Source organism: Canis aureus, chromosome 14 (assembly GCF_053574225.1).
Source record: "Canis aureus isolate CA01 chromosome 14, VMU_Caureus_v.1.0, whole genome shotgun sequence".
Lineage (NCBI taxonomy): Eukaryota > Metazoa > Chordata > Mammalia > Carnivora > Canidae > Canis > Canis aureus.
In genome coordinates, this window is record NC_135624.1 from 31,370,085 (window position 1) to 31,386,286 (window position 16,202).

Below are 16,202 nucleotides of genomic sequence, written 5' to 3' on the forward strand. Positions count from 1 at the left end.
CCATGAAGAGAAGGCTCTTTGCCTGAGAAATCATTTTTATTAGGAGATGTAGGAGCCAGTGTCAGGCCTCCTAATAGTAGGGCCATTTCAGGAAATGATCACAAAGAAGAGATGTCCCTGGATCCCAGCAGGGTTACAGACATAATAGGAGTGGCAAGCTCAGCGATATGATTCAAAGATCAGCTGGCAGCAAGCTATCCAGTGAGGACGAGAGGCATGCTCTGGGAGGTTCAGACAACTGCTAGAGCTCACGTCAGCACTGTCCTTTTCCTCCAACAAGCAGAAGGATCTTTCTGAGCATAACGCTGATCATGCTACAACTCTGTTCATAAATTTTCAGCGTCACCCCCAAGGGCATTAAGACTTATGACAAACTTCTGAATATGGCCTAGACTTAGTTTCTCAATTTTCAGAGAATCACTTTGGGAATATTGTTATAATGCAAATTCTGACTCAGGGGTTTCTAAAGTAGGATCTGAAATTCTACATTTCTAACTAATACCAAAGGGATGCCCATGCTATTGGTCCATAGTCCACACTTTGTCTATCAAGGAATAACCCCTGCTTACTTTTGGAGCCTTGTCTATGGTCACTGCCCCTTATGCTCTACCACGTTGAACTTCCCTTAGTCTCATGGGTGAGCTGAACTCATTCCTGACTTCATGTCTTTGTTGTACATGCTGCATCCTCTACCCGAAATGCTCTTCATTTAGTTAACTCCTCACATCTTCAAGTCTCAGCTTAGATGTTACTTCCTCCAGTAAACCATCCCTGTTTCTCTAAGACTGAATTGATACTTGTTATTTTGCCCCAGAGTACTCTGTAGTATACCACTTAATGCACTGAGTTACAATTACCTGTTTGCTGAGATATATATATGTCTTTATCCTCTGGAAACCTATGATGTATAATCTCCATGATATTCTTCTTTCATCCTCAGAGTCCAGAAAAGGACCTGACCCCACTTAATAAATGTGTTAAATGAATGGAATAAAGGATGAATGCATCTTAGTCATTGAGTTGGCCATTGTCTGAGGGCCTGCTTATTTCACAGACAGGTAGAACTCAATTACTGGTCACTACTCAGAACTGGGCTTCATAATACAGGAAAATGATATGTGCAGTATAGCTATAGTCCCAATGGTGAAAGTGGCACTTCAGGGCTACTCCAAGTAACATGGAGTAGGAGTTGGATGGAAGTCCAGCCATTATCGTAGACCCACATGGAGTGGAGGAGGTGTCTGGAAAGAGAGGCATGACTTATGAATCACTATCGTGGTTAATCTTCACAGAGAATTTAGATGCTTTCTGGTCTCCATGGAGGATAATGTTGAAATTATCCCCTAGATCAGGAAACTGAAAGAGTTGGGATGTGTCCTGTCTTTGTCCAGATCAGTTCTGAATCTTTAGGGTTCCATCTTTATAGGAAAGGTCATCAGAGAACCTGCTAAATGGGTCCAAAAGGGCATTGCAGAGGAAAAACGATTGTGCAGGGGAAGAACGAAGATTAATGAAAAGCTCTTCTGGAAGAATTTTCTACTTAATACTACTGTCCCAGAAAGGAATGGCATGCCTAGTGAGAAAAACCACTTGCCAAAAAATATAAATAAATTCTGTTCTGGATGGGACATATTTGATTAGAGGGATTCAACCTTCAGAATTCAAATGGAGACAAAGGAAGAGAAAGAGAGGGAAGGTTTATACCACATATGCAGCCTGTGACTAGCACAATATCTGCCATGAGGGAATTGAACAGTAAATATTTCTTGAGTTACATTTAATGGTCAGAAATCTTAGTAGAGGATAGATTCCTTTTATTTCTCTGTTGAGTAATCATTAAAGTGGAAGAAAATATCAGAATTTTCTCAGAAAAAAAAAAAACTACTATGATTCAGATTTAAGTAACTCTTATTTTTGCAGCTTCTTTATTCTCACATTTTGTCTTTCAAAACAACCCAGAAAGTAGATTGATCTGACATAGGCCTAATTTCAGGGTTTTTAAAAATATATTATTTATTTATTATATTAGAAACAGAGAGCGTGCAAACGATGGGGACAGAGAGAGAGAGAGTCTCTAGTAGACTCCATGCTCAGAGTGAACCTGACGGGCCTCAATCTCATGACCCTGAGATGATGACCTGGGTTGAAATCAAGCAGCAGATGCCCAATCAACTGAGCCACCTAGCTGCCCCTTTGATTTTATTTTATTTCATTTTGACTCCCGATTTTACATTTTAATAGGTTTACTGTTTTTTCCTAAGTTACACAGTTAATTAAAAGCATAAATATTATTGGAACACAGAAATCCAATGTCCAAGACCAACATTGCCCCATTGTACCATGTTTCTTCATTTCCCTTATGTAGAAATGGTTCATAGCTAGAATAGGCTATTTCAATCCAGTGGGCTAAATGCCGTGGCCCCATATTGAAAGATGTTCTATGATACAGCTTTATGAAATTCATTATTGCATCTACTACAGAGATGGGGCTGAAGATACTGTCCATCAGTTTTCACTGAACATTTCTGTCAGAGTCAGTTATACTTTCCTGAACATTTTGCTTATTTGACCACAAGAACTTAATCAGAATTCTTTTCTTGTACTGTTGCTAGAAATCTCAGAGCCTTGTTAATGTTCTTTTCCACTCTTATCGTAACAAATATGGGGTATTTATGGAAGCCAAGTTTCTATTAACCTCATTGCTGCTTTATGTCATATTTGTGCTCTTTTTACTCTCCTTTCTCATTCATATTTAATTTAATCTCACCTCCTTTCATCTTCTGGTATTTTATATACTCTTATAACCCACTCAAATTTTTTCAGTAACAAGACAAAGTCTAAATAAATAAGTACATCATTTATGATTTATGATTAGGAATTTCTAAATGTTCATCAATACACAATCACCAAGTGAATTTGGTGCTCTTAATTATCTTATAAAGCATTTTATCTAAAATGGCTAGATCCCTGGGACTGAAGAATTCATTTGCAAAAATCCAATTTTCTGTTTCATGTGTGCAGAAGATATGTGGACTATTTCAGCTAACTTCACTGAGACATGGAGCTTCTTTTTAGAACATTAATTTCTAGAAGGTTTACGAATAATTATACACAACCATAGTTGTTTATATTAAAGGAGCACTTATAAAGTCTAACATTTTGGCAAATGTTAACCACCATCCTCATATTGGATCAAATACCTGACAACTGTTAATTCTTCAGAACCAAGAATGACCATGTGCTCATTAACTGAGTTATCACCCACACGCTTTAATCGCTAGAATTAAAGCCCTGCCAGTTTAGTGGTGACTTGCAAATTTGTGCTTGTCCTTGGCAAGATTTAACCTGAGTCAGATCTCTTTCTTTATGTATTCAGAGTGACTAGTTCCAGTCATCATTAGAGAGAATTAGATTTCATCATGATATATTTGGACAAATACACATTAATTAATAGAGTTCATCTGTAACACAAAGTTCTGCTATATGTGAAAATAGCACACCTGATACTTCAAGAATCTCACTATAGAGAATTTCTTTTACTCTGTAATAAAACCTTAATTTGATTCAGTTTGCATTTATTGTTTGTTTATTTATCGATTCAACACATTTTATTGCATACTATGGGCAAGATATTGTGCTAAGCACTTTTTCAATTGAAACAAGTTAGAAAACAATATCTTCTATACAACATAAAGGGAAAGCTAGCTCAATAAACAGATAATTTCAGTATACTTATGAAGTGAGAACTCTAAAAGAGCTAGAAGCAAATCATCGTGGGAGGAAAGATGAGAAAGTATTGATTCTAATTTATATGATCAAGGAAGGATTCTTAGCAAAGGTGACATCTATGGTGAATGCTGAACGATATGAAGAACTTCAATAGTTTAAGAAGAAAGAATGAAAGATGATCATGAGTAAAGATGGGGAGTGGAGCTGTGTTTGTGGAACAGCATGAGAGAGACCTTCCATTGTTACTCTCATTCCACTACTATTACTATCATTACTTTTACCACTATCAATATTAGTACTCTGACTCTACTATTACTATACCTCTACTATTATTCCTATCAATAACTGCTTATTGATAGGCATGAGCCATCTCCTTTACAACTATTATTTCTGCTAGTAGTACTGCTACTTGATATCATCTATTGAGAGCCAGGAACTGTCCCCTTTACAAGTATTAGGATCTCCATGGGCCTGATGGGAAAAAGAAATGGTCTAATAACCTGATCCGTCCATCACATAATCTAAATATTGATGGCCAATTTATCAAGGACATATGCAGTCATTATGCAACCTTATCAGTAGCCACATTGGACCAAAGTATTTTTTTTAATTAGCTGAGAAAATTCTAGTTGCATCATCAACGTGGACATAGAACAGAGCAGAAAGGAAGTGAATCATCTCATCAGAAAGGTGTCTAGTCTCTAGGGCCCCTTGCAGTTGTTCAGCCATAACTCTGTAAACTTTCATTTGGAACCAATTGTTTAGTAGTTAATAAAGAACCCTGATGACTAACCCCTGTGAGTAGCTCAGTGACAAGCCCAGCTGTTCAAGAGGGGGAGTTGATCGCTCCCTGGACAGTTCTGACTTAAAGGTTAATGCATTCAGAATCCAACTTTGAAGTTACAGACATGTAACCATAATTTTCTCATTTTTAAATTATGGAGTGTCACCAAAGTATATAGAATACAATTGAAGATTCACTTGGGAAAGATTACTAGAGCTAAAATAAATAATAACAACAACAAAAATCACTAGAGCATAGATGCAGCATGGTGAAAAGGATGGAATATGACCTCAGGAGAAGACACATCTGGTTTAGAATCCCACCTCTATAACACATTTGCTGTGGGATCTTGGGCAAGTCAATTAACCTCTCATAAACCTTCACTTCATCATCTGTAAAGATGATTATAATAATCATTGTCTTGTATGGTTGATTGCAAAAATGACTGAAATTTTCCATCTCTCCTTGTATTAACCTGTTTTTGTTTTATTTTGTTTTGTTTTTGCAACATGACTTTGCAGCACTTCCTATGTAAATGTGGAGTCTATCTTTCTGCCTTTGGATCCAGAGTGACCTTAAGACTGGCTTTGGCCAATAGGATACAGAAAAAATTACTCTGTACCAGTTCTGAGCCAAACCTTCAGCAGAAACTATAGATTTCTGCCTATTCTTTTGGAAACCTTCTGCCTCTATAGGCACAAACCTGGCTACCCTGCTGGATATCTACACATGTGTCCCAGAAACCTCTGTTAGCCCAATGGTTGATAGCAAGCTATTTGGCAGATATATGAGTGAGACCATCTGTTTTGGTCATCTATTGCTGAAAACCACTCTAAAACTTAGTGACATTTAAAAAATTAATTATCTCTCATATGCCTGTGTGTTCATTGGGTTCAGTTGAGTTTTCTTCTGTTTTACTTGAGGCTGTCTGGAACTGTAGTCATTTGGGAGCTCTGCTGGAATGGGAAACACCCTACATGAGTCATTCATATGTCTGGATGCTTCAGTAGGGAAGACTGAGATGCTGGGAGAGATGGATCTTTCCCCCTCCCTTCCCTTCCATTCCACTTCTCTTGCCTCCTTTCCTCTCCTGTCTCTTGTCCATGAAGCTTGCTCCTTCCTTCCTTCCTTCCTTCCTTCTTTTCTTCCTTCCTTCCTTCCTTCCTTCCTTCCTTCCTTCCTTCCTTCCTTCCTCCCTTCTTCCTTCCCTCCTTCCTTCCCCTTTTCCCCTTCTTCTTCTCCTCTTCCTCCTCCTCCTCCTCCTCCTCCGTCGTCTTCTTCTTCTTCTTCTTCTTCTTCTTCTTCTTCTCTCTCTTGTTCCCCCTCTCCTCTCTCTCTCTGTCTCTTTCTCACTCTCTTTCTCATCTCAAGGTCTCTCCATGTTACCTTTCTGTTGTATCCCCATGCAATCTTTCCAGCATGATAGCAGGATTTTTTACATGACAGACCAGGGCTTTCAAAAGGGCAAAAGTGGAAGCTGTCAGGCTTTCTTAAGGTTTAGACCTCAAATTAGCAGTGTCATTTCCTCCGCAACCTATTTGTAAAACTGGTCACAGGACCAACCAGATTTGAGAGCAACTGTAGGTGGACATGGGTATCAGGAAGCATAATCACTGGGAACCATCTTTGAAGACTAGCTGTCACACCAGTTTAGACTAGCCAGCTCCAGCCTACTCACTAGCTACCCTAAGACATGAATAAATGCAACCAAGATTAGCCAAAACCGGCCCAGAAGAACAATTCAGTTAAGCCCAGCCAAATGTGCCAACCTTAGGAGACAGGAATTCAGTACACAGTGGTTGTTACACAGGATTTGCCAGCTGATACACTCTTCTTGGTGTATCAAGAAAAAGTAATAAAATATAAGGAAACATAAGCAATGAAAGCACTTAGAGCCCACCGTACACACATTAGGCACTTAATTTTAATATTAATTTTGATGTTGAGTGTTTACATGAGCAGTCATTGAAGGCAATAGTTTTGAGTAGAATAATTCCTAACTTGGAGAAAAATTTCTGCCCAAGGTAATGGGAAACAGCTTCATTTAGTATCAAAGTGCACGATTAATTTATAGTTAATTTAGATGAATTATTTAGAAAATAAGACAAGATGATACAAAATTTATTCCAGAGACAGGATGTTGTCTACCATCATTTTTTTATGTTCAGAACACCTAACGCTGTGTTTTACAGGTAGCAGAAACCTGATAAACACTTGTTAAATTGAATAGAACTCTTAGGTTATACAACACAGTAGGTTTCTGAGGTGCCTGGCTAGCTCAGTTGGTTGAGAATCAGACTCCTGATTTTGGCTCAGGTCATGATCTCAGAGTCATGAGACCAAGACCCTCATCAGGCTCTATGCTCAGTGGGGAGTCTGCTTGAGATTCTGTCTCACTCTCCCTTTGCCCTACCCTGCTCATGTATGTGTGCACTCTCTCTCTCTCTCTCTCAAATAAATAAATAACTGTTTATGAAAAGACTATAGGCTTCATTAATTCAAATCTAGTTTGAAACTTAGTTATGCCTCTCTGTGGCATTGGCACGTAACAATTTTTGTGAGACTCAGTTTTATCATCTCTAAGATGGAACTAATAGTAACTATTACCAAGGGGTATTGAGAAAATTATATATACTAGTTAAAAAATACAAGGCAGACATGCTAACAATGCTAATACCATTGCTATTAATAGATATTCCTATTTAAATTATTATTTTTAAAGTATTGTTGAATATTCATGATCCCCTGAATTCTGTTTTTGAGTGCACTAGAAAATTAGAACTCACTCAAGAAATCCATCTTGTGATTCTCATTTATGAAAGCTCTTGGCCTCAGATAATCAATTAGAACGTATTAGACATTTATGGCTCAGGGAGCCAGGCACATCCATCAAGTGGAAGGGCAGGGGAATGACAAGCTTTCAAGGAGGATTGGTCAAAGAGTTATGATTCATGGAAGACGCTTACACGGCCATATCAGCAACAAGTGCTCTGAATGAGGACATGGCCCTGTGTTCCAGTGAGAGATGGGATTTGTGTTCAGAGGTCAATCCATTTACCTTTTTAGCCTCCCTTTAAAAGAATTAAGGTACATCAGGACCAGGCTTTATCCATCCAATTATTTCAGTGGGCCTGTGGGTGGACAATCATGGCTGAAAATTTGAAGCCTTTTGGAAAATGCATAGCCAAGTCCCCTTGAGGATGCATGAGGCTGGACTCTGCAACTTTCCCTATCAGCTTTTAGCTCCACAGAAGCTATTGACTAGTGGATTGTCAGGAGGAGGAGTCAAGCCTTGGAAGGATGTCCTCAGATCTCAGAAAAGGCCAGATTTTTACCTATAAGGAGCACAGAAAAGTATCAGTCTTAGACCCTTTGGCAGTACCCAATTCTCAAAGTTGTTATTTGAAGGGTGTATTCATGTGTTAGAGAGAGAGAGAAGGAAATGAGAGATGAAGGAATGTCCTTTAAGCTCTTGTATCCACCTTTAAGGGACATACAGATGTGGCTGCCCTCAGGCTCCAAGACAAGTGTGAGAACTTCAGAGAAGCCAGAGACTTAGAGTCAGGTCAATCTGAATTAGAGTTCCATTTCTATTGCTTACTAGCAGTGTGCATTCAAGGCAGGTAAACTCTCTGAATTTATTTCATCATATGTAAAATTAAGATAATAACTATCAAGAAGGGATGCTTAAATCTGATGCTGATAGAGATGCCGATAAGACAATCACTCATAAGGCATTAGAGAGAGAAGCTTCAAATTGTTACCTGGCCCAGAAAGAAAAACAAGCTTGGGTCTTCAACTATTATAATGCTTTTTTTAAACAAATATAAGGTGAAACTATCTTCATGACCCTGTGGAAAGTATATAAATAAATTTTTTGTGCTTAATAAAACCTGTGCCTTCCCAAGAACATTTTTGTAGTCTCAGTCATTCCCTGAAGTAATTATAGTACCTGGGGATTTAAAAATATACCAGAGAAAAGGAAATTGAGAATCTACCTCCTCTCCTTTTGAAAAATCAACATGATAAGAATTTCTCTGTTGAATTATAATTGTCCCAACATGGACTATCTACAGGAAAGAACTCCATGCTCCCCACCACAAATGGGAGCAGCATAACTGAACTGTTCATAACATGCTCAACACCAAGGTATTGTGTTTCACATCCTGCCAGATGGGCTGGAAGCTCTCTGGACCCTGGTGCAGCATCAGGCTTTGGGATAATTACTAAATGTGCAAGTGAGAACTATAAGAAGTACAATCTGGCTCAGATGTGACAATTTGCTGTGAGAATCAGAGGGAATGAGATGAACTCAGGCATCAGTACAGCAGCAGCCCAGACAAAGCAAGACCCATGTGGCCACAACTAAAGCCCCAGTTAGTGGACATATAACACTTTCTGTTTTCCTCCCTGCCTTTTGTTTGGACATTTGAGACTGAGAAAGCTCCCAGAAAAATTGGAAAATTTAGGGCATGGAGGACAGTGAATTGGTAGATACTGGATTTTCTGCTAGTGAAGGTTCAAGAACCTGACTGGAAAAACAAAACAAACATACATTAATATTTACACTCCTAACAATAAAATATATCAGTTAACTGTGTAGATATTGCGTCTGAAGTACCTGGGTAGATTGTAGACACCATTGTCTCTACTCCTACTCTTGTAATTATGGATATTCTTGGGTGTAATTTGATTCTTTATCTTAGTCTTAGAACCAGGCAAGAATGAAGCAGAAAGACTCAATAGATGGAGATGTCAATATTTATTAGGGGTAACAGTTGAAGGTCAAGTGTTCCAAGGATATTAAAATACCTTCTATTTAAATCTTGGGCAGCAGCAAACATCAGAAGTAATGAATAAGGCTGGATTTATGGAGAGCAGGAAATGTTGACATTGAACTAAAGTCAAAGCCATGGAGTCCTTAACACCCTTTACAGTCCTGTGGGAGTGGTGGGTTATGGCTTCTCTCATATGGAATCAACCACAACTACCTGCACAATGCAGCACTACTCAGCAATGATACAACAGGGAACAATCATAGTAAAAGCAGTTAATATTTGAGTGCCATCATGTGCTAGGCACCATCCCAAGCATTCTCTTTTCTTAAAAAAAAAAAAAAGACTTTATTTATTTTTAGAGAGGGAGAGAGAGAGAGAGAGCATGAAAGAATATAAGAATATGGGGGGGGAGGGGCAGAAGAAGAGAAAGAATCTCAAGCAGACTCTGCACTGAGCATGGAGCCCAAGGCAGGACTCAATCTGACAAATCTGATATCATGACCTGAGCCAAAATCAAGAGTCAGACACAACCAACTGAGCCACCCAGGTGGTCTCATCCTAAGCATTTTCAATGGATTATTTTACTTCAATCATCACAAAATCTCATGAGACAGTTACAGTTTTTTTCTCCACTTTCAGGTGGGGAAATCACAAACTAGAGAAATTTACAGATATCCCATGTTGCACTGATAGTGATTTGGACCCAAGCTATCTGACTGTATTGCCAAGCTCTTAATCCATGTGCTGCGGCATTCCCTATGTTGAAAGTACATAGGACTTGTCATAAGAGGCTCTAGATTGGTATTTTAACCCAGAGTTCCTGGAACAAGAGACTTAAAACTCCCTAAGCCTCAGTTTCATGTTTTATGGCTGGAGGATGAGAGCATAAAACATGCCTTTAACTTCTCTTGGGTCTCAGCTTTCCTGAGCTGTAAACAGGAATAATAACATCTCTCTTTCTTTCTCTTTGCCTCCCTCCCCTCTTTCCTTCTTGAAACAGCTGTTATTGCCAAGCTTGGATCCCTGACCTTGAGAAGCTCACTGTTAAATAAGGAAATGAGTTTCTATATCGATGCGATGATATAAAGGTAATAAAGAGTGGTCAATTGTCCCTGGTTTGGGAAGGCAGGGCATGATAGCAAAGGCATTAAAGAAGAAAGGACCATTCAGACCCATCAAGTTTTGATTCCACGTGGACTGGCATTGAATCCCCCACTCAATATTGTGAGTTTAATAAATTTCCTGGTTTTAGTCCAACGTGAGACCACAGGCACTCACCCCAAGTTATCTAGTGGCTAGATTAGTAATAAAAATATCATCAACATGCATGGTGTTTAATGAAAAGTTAGGCTTGGTAGAATGTAAGAAGAAAGAAGCTGCATGCCTTCTTCCTTCAGCCCTTTTAAAAATTCTCTTTTGAATTATTTGTCCCTGCCCCTGGAGAGAATCTGGGAGAATCAAATAACATAGATTTCCAATGACATTAGGCGCTGCATCATTGGTGTTCTCCGCTTCAACCTAAGAATTAATCTCTCCTGAAGAGTTTCTAAGGAATTCTTAGGAACGATACATGGGGTGATAAACATGATGAGTACCATCCTTAAGAACAATGAGTAGAACTCCAGTTGAGACTGGTCAGTTATAGGCACTGCCATACTTAGTTCCTGTGGGTTATGGATATAATGGGCACACCAGGGGAGATTAGTCATTATGTCTAACCCACTCCTCATCAGTTCTGCTATTCTGGTGAACTCAGCTGGAACAAGATGTTCAACATCACTGATCAATGGTGAAATGCAAATTAAAATCACCATGAGATCTCACCTCACACTAGTCAGAATGGCTAGTATCAAAAAGACAAGAAATAACAAGTGCTGGCAAGGATGTGGAGAAAAGGGAAACTTCCTCCTTTCTGTACTGTTGGTGGGAGTGTAAACTGGTATAGCCACCATAGAAAACAGTATGGAGTTTCCTCAAAAAATTAAAAATATAACTACCCTATGATCCAGTCATTCCACTCCTGGGTATTTACCCAAAGAAACTGAAAACATTAATTCAAAAAGATATCTGCACCCCTATGTCTATTGCAGCATCATTTATAATAGGCAAGATATGGAAGCAATCAAAGTGTCTGCTGATAGATGATGAATGGATAAAGAAGATGTAACACACACACATACATACAAACAAACACACAGTGGAATATTATTCAGTCATAAAAAGAACAAAATCTTGACATTCAGAGCGCCATGGATGGACCTAGAAGGTATTATGGTAAGTGAAATAAATCAGGCAGAGAAGGGCAAACACCATATGATCTCATTTATCTGTGCATTCTAAAAAACAAAACAAGTGAACCAACATACATAAAACAAAAACAGTCTCATAAATACAGAGAACAAACCGGCAATTTCCTGAGAAGAAGGGTGATGGGATGGGCAAAAGGTGCAGAGGATTAAGAGGTACGCACTTCAAGGTATAAAATGGGCAATCATGGAGATGAAAAATAGAGCATAAGGATATATTCAATAATATTGTAGTAAAGTTGCGGGTGCCTGGAGTGGCTAAGTCGGTTAACTCTTGGCTTCGGCTCAGGTCTTGATCTCACAGTTGTGGGATAGAGCCCAGTATCAGGCTCTGAGCTAGTGTGAGGTTGGCTTCAGATTCACTCTCCCTCTTCCTCCCACTCACTCTCTCTCTCTCAAATAAATAAAGAAAATCTTTTTAAAAATATTGTAATAAAGTTGTATGGTGACAGATGGTAACCATACTTGTCGTGGTTAGCATTAGGTAATGTATAGAATTGTCGAATTACAATGTCAGCACTAATATAATATTGTATGTCAACCTTACTTCAATCTTAAAAAGAGAAAGAAATGAGATAAGCAAGGATCAGAAACAAGTGCACAATGATACCTTGCCACACCTGCCATGGTTTCCTGGCAACCCTTAGCCCACCATTCCTCAGGTGCCCCTTGGCCACACACTCTGCCTCTTGTATGGCAAGAAATCATATCTGATGCTGTCCAATGGAGAGAGGGAGAGAGAAGACTTTATCCATTAGGTTCTTCCCATATTCTTTCTTCCTCCAATCAAAATAAGCTCCATGGGTGTTTAAATTCCTTGTACCTCCTGGCCTCTCTGAAAGCCACTGTGAAGCTAGAAAGAATGGGTAGGGTGCTTTAAGCACTAAGAAAAGTGTAATTATGAGAATAATTCTTATAATGTATTGGTGCACAGGACACATTTGGGGACTGATGAGTAATCCAGAATGTCTAGAGAGAAAGCCTCATTGGAAGTAGTTGTGGAAGAATGGCTAACATCAGACCCTGAAAGGATCTGAATGGCATGTTAAGGAGATGGAAAGCAAAGATAGTACCAGGTTGCATCCAGCAGTATCATAACAGAGCTAACCGTTGTATAGGTCTCATGATGTGCCAGGAAGGGGTAGAGTCCAAGTCTGAATGCAAGACCCCAAAAGGCTTACCCTTAATCCCTGTACTGAACCCTATAATTCACAGAGTGTGTGACCACCTGGCAATGGCAAGCTAATGGCAAGGTTAGGAGGTCTTCTCAGGTCTTTGTTTCAATATTTAATCTATTTACCCAGATGCCACTGTTTTCTCCAGTAACTGTTGGGGAAAATGTTGCAGTCAAAGCTTGCACCTGTTAATTACTGCACAAAAACAGCAGAGTCCAAAGTCATTATTGTGTGCTGTGGATAATTACAGCCTCACAATTGTGAGGCATCCTCTTGGCTCTTTGTCTATATAAATGTGCAGGCCTGGATGCTGAGCAGGTGATGACGATTTACAAGAGTAATAATAAATGCCAGTGGGGGCACAGGTAATTAAGAGATGTAGGCTACAAACAACATGTTCTGAGCAAGTCTGGAAACAGACCAGGGGAAGGTATAGAGGCTTCTATCCAGTGTAGATTACATCTGAAAACACTGACCAGTGCATCCAGTAAGTGCAATTTCTTTAATGCATAAAGAAGGAGACAGACATTAAGATCAGGATGGGTAAATTAACACATGTCATTCCCGATATGGCAAACAGGTGTCCTGTCCATCTCTAGCTCGGCATGCAGACAGAAAATGAGCATGACTTGGAACGAGACATTGAGGTGAATATAGAGCCATAAACCAACAGCTGATAGACATAATGGAGATGGCTAGAGACATCTGTCCTGTTGGAATCAAAACTAAACACCAAAATTAAAAAAAAGATTTCCAAATTCCATCTAGGAACTTGGCATGCTAATGATCCAAGAAAACAATGAACCGTTCAGAATTTCACATCCAAAATCAGGCCTGATTGCTGCCAATATTTTGGGCTTATACATTTTTAGGTCAAACATATTCAGTGATACTAGACTCTATTTTACCTTCTGACAGATGTGCCCTATATCTGAAACACTAAATTCATCATAAGAAATCTGTAGGATGGCCTCTCTCCTTGCGGATCCTGCGCCGGAGGAGACGTGCGCAGCTAACCTGGTCTCCTTCCCGCGACCCTTACAGCCGCTGGTCTCGGGGCACAATGGCAACTCTTAAGGAAAAACTGATTGCACCAGTTGCAGAAGAAGAGGCTGCAATCCCAAACAATAAGATCACTGTAGTGGGTGTTGGACAAGTTGGTATGGCATGTGCCATCAGCATTCTGGGAAAATCTCTGGCTGATGAACTTGCCCTTGTGGATGTTTTAGAAGATAAACTCAAAGGAGAAATGATGGATCTACAGGATGGGAGCTTATTTCTACAGACACCTAAAATTGTGGCAGATAAAGATTACTCTGTGACTGCCAATTCTAAGATTGTAGTGGTGACTGCAGGAGTCCGCCAGCAGGAAGGAGAGAGCCGCCTCAATCTGGTGCAAAGGAATGTTAATGTCTTCAAATTCATTATTCCTCAGATAGTCAAGTACAGTCCTGATTGTATCATAATTGTGGTTTCCAACCCAGTGGATATTCTTACATATGTTACCTGGAAACTAAGTGGACTACCCAAGCACCGTGTGATTGGAAGTGGGTGTAATCTGGATTCTGCTAGATTTCGCTATCTTATGGTTGAAAAACTTGGCATTCATCCCAGGAGCTGCCATGGATGGATTTTGGGAGAACATGGTGACTCAAGTGTGGCTGTGTGGAGTGGAGTGAATGTGGCAGGTGTTTCTCTTCAGGAACTGAATCCAGAAATGGGAACAGACAACGACAGTGAAAATTGGAAGGAAGTGCATAAGATGGTGGTTGAAAGTGCCTATGAAGTCATCAAGCTAAAAGGATATACCAGCTGGGCTATTGGATTAAGTGTGGCTGATCTCATTGAATCCATGTTGAAAAATCTCTCCAGGATTCATCCAGTGTCAACAATGGTGAAGGGCATGTGTGGTATTGAGAACGAAGTCTTCCTGAGTCTTCCATGTATCCTGAACACTTGGGGCTTAACCAGTATGATCAATCAGAAGCTGAAGGATGATGAGGTTGCCCAGCTCAAGAAAAGTGCAGATACCTTGTGGGATATCCAGAAAGACCTAAAAGATCTGTGACTTCTGGCTTCTAGGCTATAGAAATTTAAAACCATGATGTAATTAACTGTGAGCCTTTAGTTTTTCATCCATATACATGGATCACAGTTTGCTTTTATCTTCCTAAATATGTGAATCTTGGCTCACAGAATCAAAGCCCATGCTTGGTTTAATGCTTGCAATATGAGCCTTGAACAAATAAAATTAACTACCGTAGTGTGCTTCTAAAAAAAAAAAAAAAAAATCTGTAGGATGAAAACCTCGTTTCTCGTCTAAATCACTAATTTTATTATTATTATTTTTATTATTTTTATTATTTTTAAGATTTATTTATTCATGAGAGACACAGAGAGAGAGGCAGAGACACAGGTAGAGGGAGAAGCAGGCTTCCCGCAAGCAGCCCAATGTGGGACTTGATCCAGGATCCCATGAACCGAAGGTAGACACTCAACTGCTAAGCCACCCATGTGTCTCTAAATTACTAATTTTAAAATAACTTTTATAGCAATTTTTAAAGTCTCATTATTACACACCTATTGTGATCTGAATATTAGAAACTGCACTCAGAGAATTTCATGTAATCTTCAGCATGACTGAGAAGTTTAAAAACCTCCTCAAGTTAGTAGCAGAGTTGACATTCAAATACATACCTTTATCACCTCAAAATTTATGCTGTTTCAACCATGACATACTCATTTCCTAAATTCCTTTCCTAGGCAGATGAGTACCAAGTTTGGAAAACACCAGTACCAGGCCTTCAAAACTTTCTGGATTATTCCTCACCCTACTTATCTTCCTCACCCTTAACAATGATTCCACCAACTCCCATGTTCCAATTACTTCTTTTGTTTTTCCTTAAAGAATGACTTCGATTTACAAAATTATTTTGAATAGACTACAAAGGATTTCTATATACTTCAAACCCAGTTACCTCCTTATTAATATCTTAGATTAGTACAGTACATTTGTCACAATCAATGAATCATTGCCAACACACAATTATTAACAGAAGTCCATACTTTATGCAGACTTCCCCAAGTTTTCCCATGTCATTTTTTTTCAGTTCCAAGATACCACCCAGATAATCACTTACAGTTTGGTATTCTTATTTCCTAAGGCTTATCTTTTTTGTGACAGTTTCTCAGGGTTTTCTTGTGTTGGGTGACCTTGACAGTTTAGGAGTTACTGGTCATATATTATAGAATGTACCTCCATGGAGATTCATTGCTGTTGTTAGAATATAATTCACATGTCATAAAATTCAAGTTTGTAGGGTACACAGTTCCATGGTTGCTAGTATATGCACAAAGTTGTGCGCCCATAGCACTATCTAATAAGGGGACATTTTTATCATTGCAAAAAGAAACCTTGTACCAATTAGAT

The 16,202-nt window shown here is 39.1% G+C and overlaps 1 protein-coding gene across 1 annotated transcript; it reads left to right on the forward strand.

Moving 5' to 3' along the window:
* The first annotated feature begins 13,778 nt into the window (after nt 1–13,778).
* On the forward strand, nt 13,779–14,949 carry LOC144283330 (L-lactate dehydrogenase B chain-like). The gene has a single exon (XM_077847270.1). It carries the CDS (start codon nt 13,836–13,838, stop codon nt 14,838–14,840), a length of 1,005 nt encoding a protein of 334 aa, XP_077703396.1. The 5' UTR covers nt 13,779–13,835; the 3' UTR covers nt 14,841–14,949.
* Nucleotides 14,950–16,202: the final 1,253 nt, after the last annotated feature.

What these genes read in the sequence shown, in the direction of transcription:
- LOC144283330 (XM_077847270.1), top strand. Translation starts at nt 13,836, where the DNA reads ATGGCAACTCTTAAGGAAAAACTGATTGCACCAGTTGCAGAAGAAGAG.